This window comes from Quercus suber, unplaced genomic scaffold (genome assembly GCF_002906115.3).
Source record: "Quercus suber isolate HL8 unplaced genomic scaffold, Cork oak 2.0 scaffold_70, whole genome shotgun sequence".
Classification (NCBI taxonomy): Eukaryota; Viridiplantae; Streptophyta; class Magnoliopsida; order Fagales; family Fagaceae; genus Quercus; species Quercus suber.
Window position 1 is genome coordinate 1174739 of NW_027069535.1, and position 24946 is coordinate 1199684.

A 24946-nucleotide genomic window follows, 5' to 3' on the forward strand; every position below is an offset into this window, starting at 1 on the left:
GAATAAGTTCCCAAGTGGGACAACATAGGTCTAGTCAGAGCAACGTATATAATGAAATCCTCTTTGATTTGAATGAGAGATGAGATGAGAGGCATTAGCTACGCACCGACTTTTCCAAAAGCTACGCTTAGCTACCCCACTTATATTGTCGTCAATATCTTCTACTTACTATTGTGGGAGACTAGGATAGACTTTCATATAAGAGAGCATCATGCTTTGCCTCAGAGAGAGAGAGAGAGAGAGAGCCATGTCACACTCAGCCCCCACCTCACCCTCCTCTAAGGTGACTGGTTACCCTGGCAATTATCATGTTTCCAAAGTCCACAAGGTCTTGAGTGGCCCACATGAAACACACACACACATGAGGAATGTAAATATATAGCTATCTATATATATATATATATATTTGACATGACTACTGGTGGTTGTTTTTGTTCGTTTCTATTGTCTTTGGTTTTTTGCTATTGTTTTTCGCTTTCTTTGGAACTTTTTTTTTTCTTTTCCTTTTTTATTCATTTAATGGGCTGGTCACTAAAATAATGATGAATAGGGTGTTGTTACAAGCTTAGCTTCTAATGCCAATTGCCAAACTTATCCCACCAAAGCCCTATTCATCCCTATTGAGGATAGAGTAGAAGTGGAATTGCCGCTTTTTTCTTCACTACAATGCCATTATATATCTCTCTCTTGTACAACCATATACGGAGCTGGTCCTGGAGGGAAAGAAGTGGCCACTCAGGATTTATCTCATGGGGATTAAAAAGGAATAGGACTTCTATAGTAAGAATTGAAACAGTAATAAAGTGATTAACCAGATGCTAATTTACCGCTGTTTTCCTTTTTTGAGACATGGGTCCAATTGTAAGTAAAATATATTACATTAAACACCGATTCGTGAACAGTTATCCTAAGAACTTAAAAAAGAAATAGTTAATTATAATTTCCAGCCTTTACTAGGGCTTAGAAGCCATGGATTGTCAAGTTTATATATTACTTCATTAACCGGATTTGAGTTACTTTTATACAAATGATTATCTTATGCATCAGACATATATACTATACTTCTCTTAATATATGATTCCCTAGCCAATCTGTATAGGAATATTTAAATGTTGTGAGAGGCATGCTGAATGTTTCATGCACTTTGATCCGTTCTCATCCGATACTCCCTACACAACTTGGATGAATCATTATGAGTACAAGCATGTGCTTACTCAAGATAGTGCATATTGAGCAAAAAACTATGGGTCCGATGTTCAATCCCATACTTCAAATAAATCTAGAGATCAATTTGGGCCCTCAACTCATGGAACAGTATTAACAACTATAGCTGGGCCCTGAGGCTTTTGACCCATTAATGTGAACAAATGTGCACACCACAAACCATTCCATTATTAGGGTGTCGATTTGTGAAGTGTCAAGGGCCCAATAATACACAAGCTGGCCAGTCGGCTTAGGATGACGACGGTGCATGCATGGTAGCCAGCTGCATATACAAACATGGCATGTGTGACTCAGGGAACTTGCAATGTCTTGCATGGCATTTAGTGAGAAATAATGGATGGCTGTTTTGCTTTGGGCGGCAATGGATTTTGGTTGTTGAAGTTTTGAACTGTCCTCTTATGTGGCCATGGTCCAATAATATATGTTTCCTTTCAATTGTGTAAGGTTCATGTACTTTATATTATATATGCAAGGAATTTATGCCTTGGTGGATGTAGGCAATAAATTGTAAGCAACTTATTTTCAATAAAATATGAAAACATTGGAGCATGTTAGGTTTCCAATTAGCTAGCTGTCTAGGAAAAACATGATATATGTACGTATATATTTTTTTGAGATGAAAGAACTCTCTCTCTCTCTCTCTCTCTCTCTCTCTCTCATGAATGGGTTTAATCATGGCCGTATATTTATTACAATATTACAATACTTAGACAATTTTCATTTAGATCAATAATTTGCTAAGTCCATTATTTTACACACATTAGCCATATATATATATATATATATATGTATGATTATCATACATGCATATATAATTTTGCATAAATCAAATGTCATTCACTAATTCTATTCCATTCAAAAACTTATCTCTTGGTATATTTTAAAATATATAAAACCAAAAATTTGAATATCTTTTAGATGAAATAATTCTTAGTTTCTAATTATCCTAATATTTCATAAGTATTATTGATAAAGGTGACAATATTCGACATGATCCACATATATGCTATGCTTTTTTTTTTTTTTTTTTTTCAAATTATTGTTTAGAATAATTGGATTTGTGTCAAAGTGAGGTTGACTTTATTCGACTTGATTGAAAAATTAATCAATATCATGTTGACATGCTCGACTTGCAATCAATCTGAAAAGACCCCATTTTTTTAGTATAATGTATGTAGCCCACCATTTTATGTCTAACCCAGCCCAATAAAAGTTTTTTTTTTTTTGGGAGAAACAACCCAGCCCAATAAAAGTAATTAGTTAGGGTTTTTTTTTTTTTTTTTTTTGAGAAAGAAGTAATTAGTTAGGTTGATCTCGCATAATGTTCAATTGCATTTGCATCTTATCATATAATAATGTTAGTAATTAGGTAAAATTCTCAACAATAAGTTACTTAGGTTATATGATACAAGTATGTTCGGTAAAATAGTAGTACTATATATAAGAGAATAATATAAAAAATAATAATATAACTATATATTAATTTTAAGTATAGTTTAGTCCAACATTTCAAGCCTAATAACCTGGCCTAATAACCTGGCCCAATAAATGTTAGTTAGGTTTATTTTTATTTTTATTTTTTTTGAGGAAGAAAATGTTAGTTAGGTTGATCTATTATAATGTTAACATGCGTTTGCACCTTATCATTATAATAATTAGGTAAAATTCTCTAATATTAAAAACTACAAAGAAAATAATTAAAGAGAATCACATACAACAAACTTCTTTTATTGACCAGCTAAGCATGACGCAAATATGATCTACTAACCCATATTGACACACCTAAATACTAGTAATTAAATAGGTGAAGGTTATAGGTTTCAAGTATGTTGAGTAAAATAGTAGTGATATGAGAGTTTTTTTTTTTTTTTTTTTAGGGAAATATAAGAGATTATTAAATAATGTAATAATATTGAGAAAAAATAATTACCATGTGTTATGTGTATATATATAATTTTTGTTATAGTTCAGCCCAACATTTTAGGCCTGACCAGGTCCAGTAAAAGTTAGTTAGGTTGAATTGGATTTACCTAATGTTAACATGCCTTTGCATCTAATCATATAATTAAGCTAGTAATTAGTTAGTGATAAATTAAAAAAGAAGAAGAAGAAGCTAGTAATTAGGTAAATTTGTCAAAAACAATATATTTAAAACTACAAACAAAAATAAAGGACATTTCCAATGCAGGGCAGGCGGGCCTTTAGGCCCTTTACTGACCAGTTGAAGTCAAAACGCGTATCTTAGGCTTAGCCCACCAACAGGTCAAAGCAATGCAAAACTGGTAATGTAGTAGTTGTTTTTATCCCTGGGTTTGCATATCATTGTTTGGTAGGCGATACCATAGTTGTATTATTAGTTTTTCATTTCAAATTCATTTAAATTCAATTAAGGGAAGGTTTCACATTAAGATCAGCTAGCTAGCTAGGTAAGATTTAACGATCGAGCAAGATGTGCTACCAGTCGAAGTGCTCAACGTGTGGCAAGACCACATGGGGCGGGTGTGGAAGACATGTTCCTTCTGTTTATAAGGGCATACCAGAAGGTCAGCACTGTCTTTGCCGAGCATGGTCGGGAGTCAAGTCCAAAGATAATGATCATTCTGCTACCGATGCTTCTCAACCCTCTTCTTCTTTTTGTTCCATTCTCTGATCAAGATCTTTCCCTATGATTTGTTGTTTTTTTCTGTCAATAATTATATTATCTAATGTAATTGGCATATGTAGCAATGTAACATTCATTTCATAATATGTGAATCTCATACAGTTATGGGCTTGATATACTATGAGAAGAATATCTCTGAATACCAGAGATATCTACCCATGTGTGCGGATCTATTCATTTGTGTGTGTTTACGAGTAAATGATTGAGCTTTTCATATGCAAATTCTTAGGCGGACTCTTGTATTTGTAGATGTTTTTGCTTAGTGATATTTTATAGTGATCTTGCCTCTAAAGTTTTAAAAAGTACAATAGCGCAAGTTTCTATGTCAGAAATGATGGAAGAAAAATTGCAAAATATGAACAATTAGACAGACTCAATGCGATTATAGAGTTTTTGCAACCATGAAAAAAAAATGCTGATAAAAGATGGGATTGAATTGATAGGACATTTAATTTTGCTAAGTTGAATTGGTAGGAGTCAGAAGGATATAATAAATGGACATGGGATAAGATCAAAAAGAAAAGTCGTAGGAGGCTTTCCATAAGATGAGTGAGCCTGGCAACATGATCCAAAAAATGTGTTAAAGTTAGTTCAATTTGAATGAAGTAATTTATTTGAGCTTTGGGCCTACGTTCCTTTTTTTTTTTTTTTTTTGATGAACTGGGCCTACGTTCATAAACTAGATCTTCCGCACAAACAAATCAACTCGACCATAAATAATTAGTGGTAGTGGGGCCGATCTAGTATGGCTTGTGAATGAGGCAATTCAACAGTATTGGGCTTTCGGACCCGCATGGACTTGGCGGCGATGGCATGCCCATGACTGGAGTTAATGGCACGAACAACCTCTAGCCAGTGCATCTCGCAGAGGCTTGGTAGTGGTAATGGTAATGTGTTAGGTTTCTCTTTTAGGAATTAGCTAAATAAGTAGATATGTGGAAGGTTTTGGTTTGTGGAGCACAAAAAGAAGTAGAGGGAGTGGGATAGAAGATTTCGATTCTAATTCTTTTTTTTTTTGAGAAACTTTTAATTCTAAATGTATTTAACTTCATATTTCACATTTTATCCATAGTTACAAAAACATTTAAAACTCTTTTTACATCTAAACAGTTTCTTATTTTCAAGGAGGAAGAAATAATGGGATTAAGTAATAGTTTAGTGGTAGTAACATACTTTGTGGTGATGCTTTATATATGTGATTTAAATTCTAACTCCTCTTCTCCCACTATCTACCCATTCAAAAATAAAGAGTAAAAATACATATGATGTGTCATTGACAATAACGAAAGTAATTTGCCCTTAAAATCAAGAACCCTACATCATGTATTGTCCATAAGCTATCTAATATGCAATATATCCATCTAAGAAATTGGGCATGAGGGATGATAAGACTAATAGCATCGACACAAGATGAGATGAGATAGAGATCTCCAAGTTGAGAGTCCGTTTAACTTGGCTAGCCCTAGAAAAACTGTATGAGATATGGGTAAGAAACTAAAAAGGGGAAAATTGATAAATGTTCTAAGGGTATTAATTTAGAAAATATTTAGAAACTTTTTATGGAAAAAAAAAAAACAATTGATTTTTTTGACAATTTTTTTTAAAAATATTTTCCACTAAAGTGGTATTAAAAATTTACTAAAATAGTCCATTAACTCAGCAAATACAAATTCTTTATCCCACATTTTGTATTTCACTTTATACTTATTAATCTAAACTTGTTAAATATTCTTTTTACTTTTTTTTTTTATAAATATTTAGAGTTTAAAATTGGAGGAAAAAAAAAAAAAAAAACACATTACATTACATACCATAATTGGTAGAGCATAAATTTTTGATGAGTTGGTACATCATAAATGAAACACAATAAAATGGGACAAATAATGTGTATTCCTACCACAACCACCGGATATACAATAAAATATTTACAATCTTGCCATTGCCCATGTTGGGCAAACTCGGAATGAGGTAAGAGTGGTTGTTCAGGAAGAGCGGTGTGACAGTGACACAGGGGCTGGTACTGAGGCTACGTTTACATTGGAGACAGTGGGAAAAAGCTGAGATTTGGGGGATGGGTTTGAGGAGCGCATTGAGGAAATTGACAGGGGATTAAAGCTGTTTGATAGGAGTGAAAGCTTGAATCCGGGTAATGAGAAGGACCGTATGTTGGGGGATGAGATCAACTCTGAACACGCAACAAAAATTCTGGCTTTTGGTCAGAATGGACAGCCAGAGAAAGTGACTACTCAAGGGGTTCAACTTGGGCCAAAAGGGAAGCTTTTATCTAATATTCTCAATACATTGGAGTCTAATGTGACTACTATGGAGTTTGAACCAAAAGGTGAACTTTTATCTACTAATTTTAATACAAGTAATGCTTTTATCAATGAACCTCTTGTGTACACGGTGGAACTATTTAATGGGTTGATAGACTTGGGAGGTCATGCCCATGCTAGCATGCCCATGCAGAACGTAGAGTGTAGTGTTGATAATGCAGTAAACAATGTGAGGTTGCCTAGTCCTTTACCTTCCAATACAAAAACTCTTCCATTATCAGATATAATGAACCAGGTTACTAAACAACCTTGAAAAGGTCCAAAGAAAAAATGGTCAAAATTGGAGCGAGAGGTTGATGAAAACAATGTTAGTACTGATATGGAAGTGCAAGATAGTAGGAAACCGGAGTTGGAACTTTTCGGAGCAACCTGTTCAAAAGAAAAAGAGAGTAAGTGTAGTGGGAGGATTTTCCAATGAAAATGCTCAGGTGGATGCTAGTCGCCAGCACCACCAGTTACTATAAGTTGCGTGAGCTGGAACTGTTGTGAGCTTGGGAACCCACAGACAGAAGGCGAGCTTGTTGATTTAGTCAACAAAAAAGATCCCAAAATGATTTTCTTGATGGAGATAAAAGGTTGATCAAGAGGTCATTGAAAGAATTTGCCGGAGATTGCAGTATACTAATTCTTTTGTTGTTCCCCGGATCTCTAGGGGAGGTGGTTTAGCCTTGTTGTAGAAACAAGGTATTCGAGTTACAGTGATGAATTTTTCAGAGAGATATATTAATACAGTAATTGATCATCGAATGAATGACGCCTGGCGTTTCATAGGTTTCTATGGAAACCCTGATACTGCCAACCAGAAAAATTCCTGGTCATTACTAAGGGACCTTAGCTCCCGGTTTTCCATCCCTTGGGTTTGTTTGGGGGATTTTAATGAAATCATTAGAGTAGAGGAGAAACAAGGATGGCTGGATCGGCAAGAGAGGCAAATGCAAGGGTTTAGAGATGCAATAGATTTTTGTGGGTTAAAAGATCTCGGCTTTAATGGCTTTCCATTCACTTGGTGCAACAGAAGACCAGGTGACCAAAATGTGTGGGTTAGGCTAGACCGAGGGTTAGCTACGGTGGAGTGGATGCTTCAATTCACCACATGTCGTATTCATCATTTGGATGCCTTCCATTTCGACCATAAACCTATTTTGCTTATCTCTGATTCCGAGCAAAAAAGGTTTTACCGCAAAGGAAGACCTTTTCGTTTTGAGGCTAGGTGGCTCAAGGATAATTCATGTGAAGAAGTGGTTAAAAATTCGTGGCAAGAGGTGAGTGATCCATCTCCGATTTGCATGGTGACCAAGCAAATAATCAACTGTCAAGATAATCTCAGAATTTGGAACCGTGATACCTTCGGTCATGTCCGGTTGTCCCTTGTAGAGAAATTAAAAGAATTAAAAGGGGCCGAAGAAAGGGGTTTGTATAAGTCAGATCTAGCTCACATTCATCAACTTCGGGCAGATATTCAAGCTCTCATGTCCAAGGAAGAAACTATGTGGAAACAACGATCTTATGTTGAATGGTTAAATGAGGGTGACCAAAATACTAGATACTTCCATTGCCGAGCAAATCAGAGGAATAAATGCAGTTACATTTTGGGTTTTGAGGATGAGGTTGGGGACTGGATTGAAGAGGAAGGAAGAATGGGAGAAATGGTTGTGGAGTATTTTGCCAATATCTTCACTACCTCAAACCCATCAGGTTTTGATGAGGTTCTTGAGGGTATGCTCTCCACTGTGACTGAGGATAAGAATTCTGACTTAAATCGACCCTTTTTGGCAGAGCAAGTTCAAAGAGCGCTTCACCAAATGGCTCCCCTCACAGCACCTGGGCCAGATGGTATGTCTCGTATTTTTTATAAATCATTTTGGCATATTGTTGGTAATGATGTTATTATGGCTATTCTATCAGCTTTAAATACAGGTGTTGTCCCCGAATCCATTAACACTACCTTTATTGCACTTATCCCAAAAATTCTGGAACCAAAAAAAGTCTCTTATTTTAGGCCTATCAGCCTTTGCAATGTGATTTACAAACTTATTGCTAAAGTGCTGGTTAACCGGTTAAAGAAGATGTTACCTTTTGTGGTTTCTGACACATATAGTGCCTTTTTGTCGGGTCGCCTTATTACTTACAACATATTGGTAGCCTTTGAAACATTGCATTACCTTAAAAGGAAAACTCCAGGAAAACTAGGGTTTATGGCTCTGAAACTTGACATGAGCAAAGCTTATGATAGAGTAGAATGGTCCTTTTTGGAAAAAGCTATGTTACATCTAAGGTTCCCGGAGAGATTTGTGAAAATAATCATGTCTTGTGTTACATCGGTCTCATACTCTGTGCTTTTAAATGGGAAGCCGACAGGTAATATTAAACCTAGCAGGGGTTTACGTTAAGGAGATCCTCTCTCGCCATATTTGTTCTTATATGTGCCATGGGGCTTCAAGGGTTATTGCATAAAGCTGAATTCGAAGGTCACCTCAGGGGAGTATCAATTTGCAGAAATGGGCCTCGGGTCTCCCACTTGTTCTTTGCTGATGACAGTGTACTGTTTTGTCGGGTTACAGAAGTAGAGTGCCAGATAATCCTAGATGTGCTATCAATCTACGAGAAAGGTTCTGGCCAAAAAATCAACAGGGATAAGACTTGCATCTTCTTTAGCTCCAACACTGAGCCTATGCTTCAAACCCGTATCCAACAGGTCTTGGCTGTACCTGCAATTAGGCAATACGAGAAATATCTAGGCATGCCTGCTTTTGTAGGTAGGGCAAAAAAACAAATTTACATCTATATCAAGAAGCGAGTATGGAAAAAATTACAGGGTTGGAAGGAGAAGCTTCAAACTTCTCCATGAGTTGCTTCTCCTTATTAAATCAGTGATTCAAGCAATTCCCACCTATTCCATGAGTTGCTTCAAACTTCCTAAAGGTTTGATCAAGGATATTGAAGCTATGATACGAAAGTTTTGGTGGGGTTACAGTGGGGATTCGAGAAAGGTTCATTGGGTGAAGTGGGAAAAGCTTTGTGAGGCAAAGGAAGTAGGGGGCATGGGTTTCAAGGAGATTGAAAAATTTAATGAGGCTCTCTTAGCCAAGCAAGTTTAGCGCTTGCTGAACAATCAAGACTGTCTCTGCTATAAGGTTTTCAAAGCTAGATTTTTTTTCCGGATTGTTCTATTCTTGAAGCCAAAGAAGCGAAGGGTGGTTCCTATGCATGGAAAAGTAATTTGGGTGCAAGGGAGGTGGTGAAATAAGGGCTGATTTGGCGCATTGGCGATGGAACTAATGTGAGTATCAAAGAAGACAAGTGGCTACCGGATCCTTGCTATAGAAAGGTTAGCTCCCCTCTGCCTTCTATTCCACTTGAAGCAAAGGTTAGCTCACTTATTTACCATAACTCAGGAACATGGAAAAAGGAGGATATCGAACAATTGTTTTTGCCTCATGAGGCGGATGCAATTATAAGCATTCCACTGAGCTTGAGAATGCCCACTGACCGGCTGGTGTGGTCTAAAACTCCTTCGGGGAATTTCTCTTCTCGAAGTGCTTATAGGTTATTGGCTTCCAATGCTTCAACCACCAACCCAAGTAGCTCTAATCCAATCCCCCAAAGATCCTTTTAGAGAGGAATTTGGATGCTACGTGTCCCTCACAAGGTGAAGCATTTCGCATGGCGGGCTTGCAACAACTCTCTGCCAACCATGGATAATTTGTTTCGACGACATATAGTTCCCTCTGACCTATGCAGCCAATGTAAAGCCCAACCTGAAGATATCTTACATGTGGCGTAGGGCTGTGTGGAGGTTGAAGGTATATGGAGGAACCTCAGTTGGGTTCGGGACCTAGCTCATCCCCCTCCTAGGGACTTCACTAATTTTTTTTCAAGGTTCTTGCAGGCTGTTGATGAGCACATGGCTGATTACTTCATCATGATGGCGTGGATGCTGTGGAATAGGCGTAATTTAGTTCGTCTCAATTGCCCTACACAGACTTTGGAGTACATCACAAGCGCGGCTGGCAATTTTCTTTGGGATTTCCTTAAAGTGCAGGAGCCCGTGCAAGTGACAAGACAAGCTGCCACCGTCCACCATTGGTGTCCACCTCCCCATGCCAGATTCAAAGCCAACTTCGACGGTGCGATCTTCCAAAGTAGCAACGAAGCGGGTATCAAAGTGGTGATTCGTAACCACAGAGGTGAAATCATTAGCTCCCTATCTTTGCGTATCCCCCTCCCTCCAACAGTAGTTGAAGTCGAAGCACTCGCATGTCGCCGAGTTGTTCTATTTGTAAAGGAACTTTGTCTTCATGAGGTTTTTTTTGAAGGTGATTTGCAGATTGTTATCAACGCTCTTGTAGATGGTAGAGCTGAACAATCCATTTATGGTCATATTATTGTTGACATCCTTCATGAGGCAGCCCAATTGAGTTTTTCTGAATTTATGTATGTTAATCGCAATAGCAATAGAGTTGTTGATGCAATGGCGAAAAAGGCCAAAACAGTTTTAGAATTTCAAGTGTGGTTAGAGGACATCCCAGAGGAGTTTGTTCCTTTGGTTCTTGCATACATTTCTTAAGTTTTTATTCAATTCTAGCCCAGGCTTGCGGTTTCCAGTCTGGTTTTTCAAAAAAAAAAAAAAAAACTTGTGGGTCTCACAGCTTCCTTAAATGGCTTTAAGATAAGGTTTAGGTGTTAGGATTTCTAAATTAGCTAAAAAAAGATACCTGATAAAGTGTTTTGCACGGTACACAAATCCATTTGCATTTTGGGTTTTTCAAATAATTGGAGGAAAAAAATTGATAACCCAAGTTCAATTAATAATCAAGTTTCTCTAAAAAAAAAAAGGAACAATAATTGGAGTAACCAGCCCTAATAAAAAGGGACTATAATAATTAGAGAGGTCAAAACAAATAAAAATATCAGGCGTTATTTGAAGTTGAATTGAATTCAACGACAAAAATTTCAAGTCCAGTGAGCTAAAAAAAAAAAATAAAAATTTCAAGTCCGACTTCGATTAAGACAGATTGCCAAATTGCAAAAGGTCGGAGATACTTTGGTTTAGAAGAACACAGATAGAAATGTTGAACGACATCGTTTTCTCAAGAACAACTTACGCCATTCATCATCATCAAAACCTCGGCCAGAGTCAAAGCTCCTCGGCATCTCTCAAGGCAACTATTTCTACATCCTCTTCTCTATTCCTAAAATTTCTCTAACTCAAAAACCATGTTAAAAAAAAAAAAAAAAAAAATCTTTGAACATAACTAAACGGAGTTTTCCTGTGCTTGCACGTGCGCCTCATTACTCAGACTGCTCAGCTCCCAACAAAACATCGCCGTCACGCTACGACGATTAAAGCCACTCAATCCTCGGATGCTCATAGTCATGGTCATGGGTGATGTACCTTTTCACTTTTAACCTTTTTTCATTTTTCATCATGCTTGGTGATTTTTCTTGTAGGAATCCAGATTATTATTATTATTATTTATTTTTGTTTGCACCTTTGTTAAAATAAAATTTGTTTATTGTTTTTCTATTTTTTTTTTCATTTTCTAGGACCACACCGTTACTTTAATGACATATGCAATTAAATTACGATGAAAACAATCACTTTTACTGTTTTACATGGATTACTTTTATTTATTTATTTCACCATTTACCGATGTAGCATTGATTTTACTTTTATTATGCACTGATCACAAAATTTACAACTTAGATACATTAGAGTGTGAAATTGGGTTTGTCTCTGGACTTATCTAGACTTATTGATTGGCTAATTCAACATAACCATGTGTCTTTTTATTAGGTTATTGGTCAGTGCACTTCTTTTTTTATTTTTTATGCAAGACAAAGTACTTCGTTCAGAAATAAAAGCGACAAATACATTATGAAAAAGAGCTTATTCTAAAAAACAAAGACTCTTTTCAATCCAAACTGAAAAATTATCAATGCCTAAAGCATATTGAGCTAAAAAATTTAAAATATGATACTTAAGGATTTGTATGGTAGTTAAAATTTACGTGTAAAATAAATAAAATCAAACTATACACATTCACCTTTAATTTGTGCGCCTGTGCAAGTGAATTATTGACAAGTTTATTTTTCTTAGGAAAAATGTAAGTGCATTATAACTCATAATTGAATATTCTAATACCATTCCTTAATTTGTGTCATTTGCGAAATTTTCTAATAGCTACTGTTACATCGAATATAATTCTGGCATAGAGTTCTAGAATAGTAACATAAACCTTAATCTGAATCCATTAGAATGCGTATAAAATGCTGAGCTGAGTCTGGAATTTAAGCATAATTTCTTTTTTACATCTAGTCTAGATATATAAACAGACAAGTAGCTATATTCAATTCCAAAATAAATTTACAAGACCTTAACTAAAATAGATTTCTTTATTTAGGTTAGTTTCTTAATTTTGTCCTGCAACTTGGGGTTAATGCTAGAAGTTGTGTTTTGTTATTAATGATATTAATGTCATTCTGTTGATGCAAAACTGATATTTACATTAGTCATATTGCAATTATTTTGTTTATTCATTAATCTGCAAAAGATTTTGAAAATTTTCTGCTCAATAATAACAGGGAAACATCCGGATTGCCTGATATTAGTTGGGAAAACCTTGGATTCAATCCTGTGACAACAGATTTTATGTATGTTATGAAGTTTTCAGGAGATGGCGAGTTTTTGTCTGGTGGTTTACAACGTTTTGGGAACATTGAATTGAACCCAACATCCTGTGTTTTGAACTATGGCCAGGTTATTTACTCTAGTAATTGCACCTTTTGCCTCTCTTTCACCTGGATTTATTGATCTTTGGATTTTGATGCAAACATATTTTCTTTTTTAATTTATGATAAAGGGCTGCCATTGGTGCTGTCTGAGATTCATATGATCAACTTCATGTGCTCTTGCTGAGTTACTGTTGTTTTTTTGATTTAGACAAACTATAATTCAGCACAATTTTCTCCAAAGAAACTTGGAAAACAAAAAAATAAATATAAAATAAATCTAAGAATCAGCATTAGGGTTGCTTGGAGTCAGCACCAAGCAAGGTTAGAAAACCTAGGAATCAATACTAAGCAATTCGAAAAGTTCCAATAGAAATTTTATTCATGAATCATAAACTTCTCCATTGGAGCACAGTAACAAACTTATATAGACTACTAGGACTAAACTCTAACCCTAATTGACTTGGGGTGTCTTGGGCCAAAGCCTAATTATTGAATTATGAAAACACTAATAACCTAATAAGATCTAAAATAAAATCCAATGTATCAATGGTAAAATACAATTAAATAAAACTAAATCAAAATTATCTTTGCGCTCCTTGATCAAACTATTTCTTCGAAATTTCAAATGATGGATATTCCCATAGTATTCTTTCTCATGATACTTTTTACTTTTTTGGGTATAGATGACAAGATTTTTATTACTTGAAGATTATGAAATTTGTTTTATGTGAAATGAAAGATAATTGTTTTATATATTCATATTCATATTAGTGAATTTTCATTGGGATAGAGTATGACTTTGGGTAGAATAGAATGGTTGAAAAGAATACATTTGGCCGATGCTGATTATTTTGTTAGGATTTATAGTCAACCCCAAAATTTTGGGACTAGGGCTTGATTGTTATTGTTATAAGTGCATATTCATGGAGACTTTGACCATTTTTCTTGCACTATATGGTAAACTTAAACTAATGGGTAGAGGGTGATCCATCTACTGCAATGCTTTGTAGCCTGATTCCCTACCATATAAGGTCCATTCGTCCTTAATAAATCGAACTTTTAGATTCTGTTTGTAAGTTTTCAAGAATCATAAATCAGCCAAGCGATTATCATGATCTTAACCATTTCAAGGATTGTATGTATTTTGGACAGTATGTAATAGGGAGCCAATTATAGAGCATAAGACTCTTCTGTTTTCTGTCCAGAATCATCATCTCTGATATAATTGGATGCTTCCTCTGAGATGTGCAATTTATTTTCTTGTTGCTTTCATAAGTATGGGCCATAAACTTTGTAGTGTGTGATTTATGATTGCCTAAGTATTGCATTAGGTTCTGTTTCACTTTACAATGTGTGCTTTTAGCTATCCTTTATAATTGTCTTTATGTTTCTAGGGAATAATTGAAGGTCTGAAAGCACATAAGAAACATGACAATTCTATTGTACTATTTCGTCCTGAGGAAAATGGCTTGCGGATGAAAATTGGAGCAGATCGGATGTGCATGCCTGCACCAACTGTTGAACAGTTTGTGGAAGCTGTAAAAGTTACTGTTTTGGCAAATAGACGATGGGTAATGTCACACTATGTAAATTCTTAACAAGATTTGTTTCTTTGGTTACATATTAGGAAAAGTTTTACTTGCAGTATGTGTTGTATTGGTCCAGTAATAGGACTCAATGCCTTACTGCAGGTGCCCCCTCCACATAAAGGATTTTTGCACATTCGACCACTACTTATGGGCACTGGACCTGTTCTTAGTCTTACACCAGCTCCTGAATTCACATTTTTTATTTTTGTTACTCCAGTTGGAAATTATTTTGAGGTATGTGTTATTTGTTTTGGTTGCATACCTTCAAAACAATTGAATGGCAGGCATTATTGTGGAAAGTCCAGGTAATGGTACTAGCATATTAAATGGAAGAAACATGCAAGTGCCACAATCTGGGATTCAACCATGAAGAATCTACTCTATTAAATGAACATAAAACGTACTTATACAGATAAATATAAGAGGAAACCTTATGCAATCTCTGTCCAATGATTCACTTAACTCTCAATAGGCAAATAATGGGGTGTTTATGTGTGTGTGAGAAAAACTTCACAATGTTACCCCCTCATGTTTCTTTACAACACCTTAATATTATGACTTTGTCGAATAATTTTTATTTTTATTTTAATAAGATATTTTCCATCCCTGATTTTTACACCCTTTTCATTTTTATTTGTGATTTGATGCCATTAACATGTTTCGACTTCTTGTGATGGTGACAGGGGGGTTCGAAACAACTTAGCTTGGTGGTTGAAGAAGAAATTCATCGTGCAGTCCCTGGTGGAGTTGGAAGTGTAAAAGCTATAGGAAATTATGCTGTGGTAAGCCAGTTTTATGTGGCACTCGGTGTCTGATTATTTAAATCTGGTCTTTCATTCCAGTTTGCAAATCAACAATGCCTTCTCCTGCTCAGTGTGAAAAAACTAATATCAAATACTAAAAGGTTTCTTGTCACTCGTTGGTCAGATAAAGTGATCATTCCCACTGTGTGTTTTGCCTAGGTTGGTCATATGGTCTACATTAGGACAAATTCAATTTGCTTCTTTTTCCTTGGATGAAGAGATTTGATTCAAAAACCATTTGGGTTCAGGTTATTTACTTTTATGATAGATGAGCCCATTGATTAAGGAGTTCCTTTCCTTAGAACTTGTTATCCAAAAGAAAGAAGAAGAGGAAGAAGAATGTTTTTCCTTCTTAGGATATTCTAATTTGCCAAAGCCAAAATAGCTCTTTTCTGCAGGTTTTGAAGGCACTGATTGAAGCTAAAGCGGATGGTTTTTCTGAAGTTCTGTACCTTGATTCTGTTTACAACAAATATCTGGAAGAGGTTTCTACTGCTAACATTTTTGTTGTGAAGGTATGGTTCAAATTTTTCCTGGTTTGTTGGCTTATGAAGAGTAATAAAGAATTGGAATTGTCAGTTTCTTGACAATCTCATAAAAGTATTTCTGGTAATATCCTCACATTATATTCTCTAAATCAAACTAACTGAATATCAAGTGCACCAAGGAGGCTTAAACTGCAAAAGATAATAGGATATTAACAATGACATTGTGAATTCTGGCCAGAAAGATTTTTGTGTTTTATGGTTTGACAAATTTGTTGTAGTTGTACCAATTTGAAAATACATTTTGGTTGATTGAAGGCCTTTAAAAAAAAGGGAAAGAATTACGTGTTATGACCAATTTCCATGTTTCTTGTTTTACCTTATTCCTTTGGTACATATGACATTTTTGCCTGTTAGGAAATTGATTTGCATACTTGAAGCAGTGCTTCATTGCTTCTATGTGGTGCTATGCTACTTAATGTGTCCTATCAAATTTGTTATAAGCAATGAAGGAAAAAATTGAATTGAACAATTTTCACAGGGTTTAATGTACAATCATGTCAGAAATTAACAATATATTGTTATTCTGTTCTAAAGGTGTTCAGTTAAACTGCTTTAACAACAAATTATCTGTATAGGAAAAATATATTCCCCCGTCCCTAAATAATAGTCTACATTTCTATATTGAGATATCCCAAAATTATTCTCTAAGCTTTTTGTGCTCATTTTCCTTAGTAGACTACACAGTAGTGCTAATTTTTTTTTTTGATAAATAATAAAGATATGTATTGAAGAACACTACCTTATGCAGAAAAACATAAGGCAGAGAGAAAAATACAAAAGGAAAAGAAAGAGAAAAAGGAAAAAAGAAAGGAAGGATATTAAATACACAGTAGAGAGCTAAGGAATATAGAGAGAGAATCACTAGAGATGAGTCCCCAAGCCCTAAACCAGTCAAACAGAGAGCCACTGAAAGAAGCCAAAAGCTGGTCATCCGAACTTTCCATGTCCTCAAATGTCCTCCTATTTTGCTCCCTCCAAAGACACCACATCAAGCATAAAGGAGCTAAATTCCAAATGCTAGACAAATGCTTTCCAGGCCAATTCCACCAACCAAATAGAGTATCTGCAACTGATCTTGGCAAGACCCAAGAAAACCCAAAAGATCTAAACACCAAACTCCACAACCGATAAGTCTTACCACAATGGAGTAACAAACGATCTACTGTCTCCCCATTACTACGGCACATGATACACCAGTCAACAAAATCCATCCCTCTACCCCTCAAATTATCACCATAAGGATCCTATCCCATACAACATTCCACACAAAGAAGGAAACATGCTGCGGAGCCTTAACCTTCCAAACACCTTTCCAAGGAAAAGTAATGGGCAAGGGGCTTTTCAACTTATTGTAAAATGATCGAATATCAAAATCTCCATTCTTTGTCAACTTCCATCGCATACGATCTCCGTTCTCAATGGGAGGTAGATTTGAGCCCAAGGTATGGAGAAAATCATCCACACCTCCCATTTCTGAATCAGTTGGTTTCTAGTAAAATGAACTTCCCAGCTTCTCCGTTCCTCTATCCCTAACCGTTCAAGAGAAGAGGCCACCGATGTCTCTTTATTGGATGCAATCCCATACACACTCGGAAAGGTCAATCTATGTGGAGAATCCCTACACCATCGATCTGTCCAAAGCTTCACTTTATCTCCCACCCCTACCTTAAAGTGAATATTCTTGCTAAAATCCTCCCATCCTATGCGGATACTTCTCCACAAGCCACTCCCATGTACCCCTCTACCTAGCTTGGAAGTCCATCCCCCCATTCTTCCCCAAACTCGAGAGCTACAACCCTTCTCCAAAGCCTTGTCTCCTCAATCCCAAACCGTCATAACCACTTCCCTGGTAAGGCTTTATTAAAAGTAGTTAATTTTCTTACTCCTAACCCACCGTTTTTCAAAGGTGCACACACCTTGTCCCATCCCACCAAATGAGTCTTGGAGTCCCCCCACAAGAAATCCCTTTATAGCCTCTCAATTTTATTGGCCACATATGTAGTAATGGTGAAAAGGGATAAATAATAAGTGGGAAGACTAGATATGCTTTTAAGCAACGTTAGTCTTTCACCTTTTGACAAATATAACTTCTTCCAACCAGCCAACTTACGCTCAATTTTCTCCAAGATAGGATTCCAAACAGTAGGAGACTTGTGAGACGCCCTCAATGGCATACCAAGATAGGTCATAGGCAAAAACCTGATTCGGTATCCCACAATCTCAGCCAGGACATGGACATTAGGAACCTCCCTAATGGAAACCATCTCACTCTTCAGCGCATTAACCTTTAAACTTGTCACTTCCTGGAAACAAAGAAGAAGCATCCGAACATGTAGAATCTGCTCCTCATCTGCATTGCTAAACAGAATCATGTCATCCGCAAACAAAAGATGTGAGACACATACCCCTCCACCCCGTCTACCATCAACCCTAAAGCCTTGAAGCAAAACTGCCTCTTCAGCTCTTTTCATCATCTTGCTGGGCACCTCCATCATAACCAAAAACAACATAGGGGATAGTGGGTCCCTTTGTCTCAGTCCCCTCAAACTCCAAAAAAAAATCAGTTGGAGACCCACTAAAAAAAATAGAGAATTGGATAGTAGATATGCATGTACGGATCCACCTACATCACCTCACCCCAAATCCCATTCTCTCAACATATCAAGAAGAGCCTCCCAATTCACATGATCATAGGCTTTCTCAATATCTAATTAACAAATAATCCCCGGAATCTTACTCTTCACCCTACTATCAACACACTCATTAGCCATAAGAACTAAATCAAGAATCTGTCTACCACCCACAAAATTATTCTGAGACTCAAATATTAGCTAATCCAAAACCTCTTTCACGCAGTTTGCCAACACCTTAGCCAAAATCTTGTAAACACTCCCCACCAACTAATAGGTCTAAAATCTCGAATATTGGAGGCACCATTCTTCTTAGGGATTAAGGCTATGAAAGTTGCATTAAGAGATTTTTCAAACTTACTGTGTTGATAAAACTTTTCAAACGTGGCTAAGACATCTCTTTCCACAACTCCCCAACAATGGTGAAAGAAAGCCAAAGAGAAACCATCAGGACTTGGTGCTTTATCTCCTTCCAACTCTTTGACAACTCGAAGAACCTCCTCTTGTTCAAACTTCCGTTCAAGCCAGTTCCTCTCTAACCCCTCAATCTGATCAAACTCCAAACCTTCCACAAAAGGCCTCCACTCCTTTGTCTCCTTGTACAAGTTTTTATAGAACTGTATAGCTTGGTTTGCCATCTCGGATTCATCCTCATAGATAACCCCATTCACCTCCAAGTTAAATACTAATAATTTATATATTAGTACAGTCTAGGAAAAAATGGGAAGGTGAAAAAGTGAGTATGGATTTAATGCACTTGTCATAAATATTGTGCTCTTATAAGATTTATTTTTAGGACAGAGGGAGTACAAAAAAGCAGCACAGTGCCGAGTATGTTCTTACCTGCTTCTTATCCATCTTTTGTTATGAGGGCCTTTGATGCATGTAATCTCACATTTGGTATCAACCAAAGAAGTTTTTCCTGCATAAGAGGTTCTGTTTTTTTTTTTTTTTTTTTTTGGCCTGATATTTCTAACATAAATTAATGTTAACACTAGAACCTTTGTATGTTTCAGCCATAAATCTTCCAACTGGCCATAACTTTCACTTCAAAATTTTTTTTTTCCTTTTTTATCATTATTTCTTGTGCTGCGTTGTTATCGATATCTGTTGGAGCGGGAACAAGGTTGATTGTTCGATACTAAAAAATGTATCTTCATATTGAAACATTGATCCTAATTTCTGTTCATTTCTTTTAATTATAATGTGTTTCAGTGATAATGATATTACAGGATAGAATAATCTCTACTCCAGTTTTAGGAGGGACAATTTTGCCTGGCGTTACTCGAAAAAGTATTATTGAAATTGCTTGCAGCCAAGGGTTCCAGGTTTGTATTATAGGTGACAATTAATGATGAGTAGGTTATTATTGGATTTTTCAAACCTCTCTAATCTACTTATTATCTCACTTGTTTGTGAAGAATTTGGAGAGTAGTTGTTAAAGTGAATATGGGGAATCTTTTGCTTTGGTCCAACCTTAATATTTTTTTTTTAGTGAGTGGTTATTAGTATAAAATAGTTCATCTGGAGCAATTTTAGTCTTATGATGCAAAAATGAGCTGTTGTCTGATACACCTAGTACACTGGCATTCAACATTGTTGCCCTCACATGAATAAGTAATAACCCTTTCCCCAGGACGTTGAGTCAATTTTAAGAAAATTTTGTGAAATTGTTACCTCTTGTCAAGGTTGGGCAGTGGAGGCTTTAATAGTCTTTCTGTATGAATTCATGTGGTCTATCTGGAAGGCTTGTTGCTTAAGTGCTTTCAAGGACTCCAAATCCTTTCTCATGTAGCTAACAATATAATCATGAAAATCTTAGTGAAAACTCTAGTAAATTGTTGTTGCCTCATGGTGGACAACTTAGTCTGAATGACCTCTCCAATGACAATTGACTGGAACTGTAATATTATCTTGTTTCCGTTTATCATCTTGGATTTATTGTACACGGGTACTTTCTCTCTCTCTTTGCCACACAATCTTCCATCAATAATGAAGTTACCTTTTAAGAAATAGTTAGCTTAATAGGGTGCATCAGATTGGGTGGTTACAAGCATATTCTATGTTCTCTTGCCAGTTTCTTATGTTATGGGCCATCCTTCCAATGAGGTTCGTAAGTATCGAACTGGGTCTGAACTCTGAAGTGTGAACTTATCATAAGTATTTTGTACAATATGGAGAACATATTTGTGTGTGTCAAAGCTTGGAAGTATTGAAGAGAGAAATATGGAGACCATATTGCAGAATATCCATCCAGGGATTATGTAATTCTACAAGCAGACTTAACACCTAGTAACTTGTCCCCACTCATATTTTTAAGTTCCAAAAAATCTACTTGTTGCTTCTTTACTAATTGGTAGCGGTGACTTTCCTAAATTTCCTTGTTTTACTGTTTGTTGTATCTGCACCCCTTTAATGTTCCTTGAATTTTTTTTAAATAGATCTGGTTGGTTACTCGGGTCCTTATGTTACATGAACAGGTTGAAGAGCGGCTTGTGTCAGTTGATGAATTGCTTGATGCTGATGAAGTCTTTTGTACTGGAAATGCCATTTGTTTGTTGCCTGTTGGCAGCATAACTTACATGGGTAGAAGTTAGGCTCCACTGTGGTATACCTCGTTATGAAATCTAAATTCCTTTAGGAAAAACTTAGGTATAATTTCTTATGTGCTATATATTCCCCAATTAAATTCATTCATATGGTTGCACTGTCCAATAAGCCACATGGTTGAATTTAACTATCGTTAAGAGATGATATAACAACATTTGTGCCACATGGTTGAACTTAAAAGGGGAAACTTAAGATACAACACTTGAGGAGTTGTACCTAAGTATTGTCCAATTCTTTTCATATGCTCGTCCCTAAATATCATAGGTCTTGTCTATGGTTGCAAATCTTCTTTGCTATAATCTCTAATTATTGTTATTGTTCTGGTGGGTGGGGGTCTTCTGCAGGGTGTTGTATGGAGAAACTGGTGTGGTCTCTCAGCAACTTTTTTCGGCCCTTTCAAATGTACAGATGGGTCTTACGGAAGACCAAATGGGCTGGACTGTAGTCTTGGAGTAGAAAGGAAGAACCTTGTCAAATTTAACTTGCCAATTTTAGGAATAAATTTCTTAAAACAGAAATTTCAATTTTTTTAAAACACCACTTATTTTAAGGTATAATTGTACACAATTACAATTGTGTTGTGAGAGGTAAAATGTATCAAGGCAAAAAAGTATTAAGGGTAAAAATCTAAAAGGTTAAAAAAGTTTTTGATCCTAGGGTTGATATTCAAAGTGAAATTTGCAAATTCCAATCTTAACCCTTAAAAGTAGTAATGCATGGTGCAATAGCCTGAATCTGAATCCATCTGAAATCTTCTCTCTATGAGGCATATTACTTGCACAATCATGGAGGGTGGAAACTGTAGCTACTATGGCATAATGCATATAGAAGATCAGATTCAAACTCAATTATGTAACCAATAATTATAAGGTAGAACAGTGTCCAACTCAGATAGTTGCGAAGCCATGCAATTATGGCTGTATTGTCCCAATCCCATGACCACGTAAGGAAAATGTTCAAAGTTTTTAGAGTAGACTACTTGATTAAGAATGCTGACGTTGTGAAATTTGGCCTAAATTATGAACAAGGATGGGAGTTCTGTATTTATGCCAGAATGATACCCTACTTGTTTAAATTAAACACGTGACATGTGATGAACCAGGAACAGTAACCTGAGAAGATGCCCACTGAATGACTTATGGCCATAAGCGATAGGACAAGTCCCAAACAAGAGATCAGAGATGACTGTAATTCTATAAATCATTTTCTAGATTTTTATTCAATCAATTTGGATTGCATCATTTTCGTGGAGGTGTATCATCAATCAATTCATTTAGTTTTGGCATCTGGATTTATTTGTGATGGTCTGACTCATATGAATAGGGCCCAAAATTAACTTGAAAGAAACCAAAAGCCCAGTTCACTTGTTCCTTCTCGAAAGGAATATTCTCTATCCAGAAATTCAAATTTTGTGGTTGTGGCAGAGCTTTATATATATATATATGTATGTATAATTTGATTTTCTATATTATTCAATGCACAAGCTTTTCAGGAGAATTATCTGCTACCGGTAATCTAAAGGTCTTGAAGCATTTGAATATCTGTCATTGCAATTTTATTTGGTTAATTCCAACATCGCTTGGAAGTCTCACTCAAATTGTTGATATGATACTATCAAGTAATAATTTTATTGGGTTAATTCCAGTATCGCTTGAGAGCTTCACACAAATTACTTATTTGGATTTAGGTGAAAACAAGTTTATTTGGTCAATTTCAGCATCGCATGAGAACTTTACACAAATTACTTATTTAAATCTAGGTGAAAAAAAGTTTACCGGGTCAATTTTAACATCACTTGGGAACCTTGCAAAACTTACTACTTTTTGATCTGTCATATAATAGTAATGGTTTTCGCAGTGAGATTCTATTACCACTTTTAAATTTTAGGTGTTTTTGACATATGTATAAACTAACAAATTTTAATTATTAGTGAATATTTCAATAGTTTTGTGCCATTGTCGCCATTGAACTTGTCAAATCTCTCAATTTTATACCTTCAGATCAATCAACTTGTTGGTCCCTACCTAATCACAAGTGGCTTGAATTTCTATAGACATTTTTCTTCCAATAAGACTATTGGGGCCTATTAATCAACACTCCTTGGGACCATTTTTTTCCTCACTATTGCATCAAATTGGACTACTTTAACTCTTTGAAATTACTCCGTTGCTTGTGTGCGTGCAAGCTTGCGTTGCTTGATGTATCCTGTGTTGAATTTTGCTTCAATTCAATTCTAAATATGGTCTCATCTTGCATTAGATTTGTTGCTTTGTATTTCTCATGTGCTGTATGTATTTTTTTTGCATTTGATTTGTTACCTCAAACAAAAAATGGAGCATTAATAACCTTTGACTACCGAAGACTTTAAATTGATTACGGTACCTATTACCTAACTATTGATAGTAGTCGCACTGATGAGCGTGAATTTGTGATGTCCTCCACCTTGTATCTACGAATGGCACTGCAGCTTTAACCTTATCTGATCCAAAAGTGCATTGCCAGCTCCTTCCTATCCATTCAAAACTAAAAAACAAATTAAAAAACCCCACAGCTTAGTTTCTTTCCCCATATGAATTATTAAAAGCATGGATGTTGTTCCGTGTTTAATACAATCTCCATATTTTTTTGGCACTTTCTCAACCCATCCCTTTACTCTTTCATTCCATCGATCTTGTCTGTCCCTATTAATATATTTTTCACTTCTAGTTCCTTCCTATACTACTCTGCATAAGAAATCTCAAGAAGTGAATCAAACACCACTGCTTTTGAAGAGAAAGAATGATTCAAAGAATGAGCGCAGGCTTTGGCAACCTGGTTCAATTGTTTCGAGTTGCTTCTTCTTCCTCTAAGGTTATTTTACATATCATCAATCTTTGACATCTTATTATTTGGTTTTAGCAAGTCTCTTGCATGACTAATCTTTACCAAGTTGTTGCTCAATTTGTGTTTAACAAAACTTTTCTCTTTCACTCCACTTTCTCTTTTGGTGTTCATTACTTGTCGAGAAAATATTTCACGCATAGGATATATATATATATATATATATTCCTCACAGTATGTAGATTTCACATTGTCGTAACTCGTAAGACGTGTAAGAAGAACAATAAATATATCCAATACATAGCAAAATTATCCTCAATGGTCTTATTATAAATTTGGTAGGTTCAGTGTGCTGACTTGGCAGCACATGCCATATATGACTCATTGGTGCTTTACTGTTTTTTTTTCCCACATGTAACGTAAACGGAACATTTTTGAGTATTTACTAGATTAGTCGTTGTACTCAAGCTGCATGAATCAGAAAAGAAATATATGTAAAAGACAAACCAGAATGTAAGATAACGATGCCCTCTGTTGAGAATTATGCAAAATCTCAAACGCAATTTCATAGAAAATATAAAAAACTGTCAGTAAAATATCAATATCGAATAAAATATTTCTAAAAATAATTCATATATTAGTGTTTTTAGAGCATTTGTTAACATTTTCCTTAAAAGAAATAGAATTTGTTTGCAAAAGGATAAAGTTTTCCACCACACTAGTTTGAAAAAAATCTCCAACGTTGAGATTTTTAAAATCATCAATATATATTGATTACCAAGTCACAAAAATTATTAAAAAAATTATATAACTAAAAGTAGGTACACTTGGGTCGTCCATCCATGCTTCTGTAGAAAAGGAAATCTCTTTAATATTATCCATTAATTCTGTATAAAGGAAAATCTTTCTTCTTCTTCTTTATATTTTTGAATAATTAAAAGGGGCAATCTCAGCCCATAACTTTATAGTATATATATTGGATAACATCA

At 35.6% G+C, this 24946-nt stretch overlaps 3 protein-coding genes across 3 annotated transcripts in view; all 3 read left to right on the forward strand.

The window, feature by feature from the left end:
• The first annotated feature begins 8650 nt into the window (after positions 1–8650).
• On the forward strand, positions 8651–10789 carry LOC136067407 (uncharacterized). Its single transcript, XM_065773199.1, has 5 exons — positions 8651–8978; positions 9094–9267; positions 9618–9803; positions 9964–10025; positions 10112–10789. The coding sequence occupies exons 1-5, from the start codon at positions 8651–8653 to the stop codon at positions 10787–10789; spliced, it is 1428 nt and encodes a 475-aa protein (XP_065629271.1).
• A 373-nt stretch (positions 10790–11162) lies between these two features.
• LOC111996732 (branched-chain-amino-acid aminotransferase 5, chloroplastic) lies at positions 11163–21750 on the forward strand. The gene is given in 10 exon segments (XM_065773210.1): positions 11163–11384; positions 11523–11608; positions 12808–12982; positions 14352–14528; positions 14649–14780; positions 15230–15328; positions 15748–15864; positions 19760–19855; positions 21008–21132; positions 21482–21750. Coding segments are annotated over 10 exon segments (1212 nt in total). The 5' UTR covers positions 11163–11291; the 3' UTR covers positions 21594–21750.
• Positions 21751–23749: 1999 nt separating this feature from the next.
• LOC111996702 (branched-chain amino acid aminotransferase 1, mitochondrial) overlaps positions 23750–24946 on the forward strand; it is a 38286-nt gene continuing 37089 nt past the window's right edge. Inside the window, exon 1 of the mRNA XM_024028700.2 lies at positions 23750–23987. Within this exon, the coding sequence (XP_023884468.2) occupies positions 23916–23987 (72 nt within the window). The 5' untranslated portion in view covers positions 23750–23915. The remainder of the gene's footprint in view (positions 23988–24946) is intronic.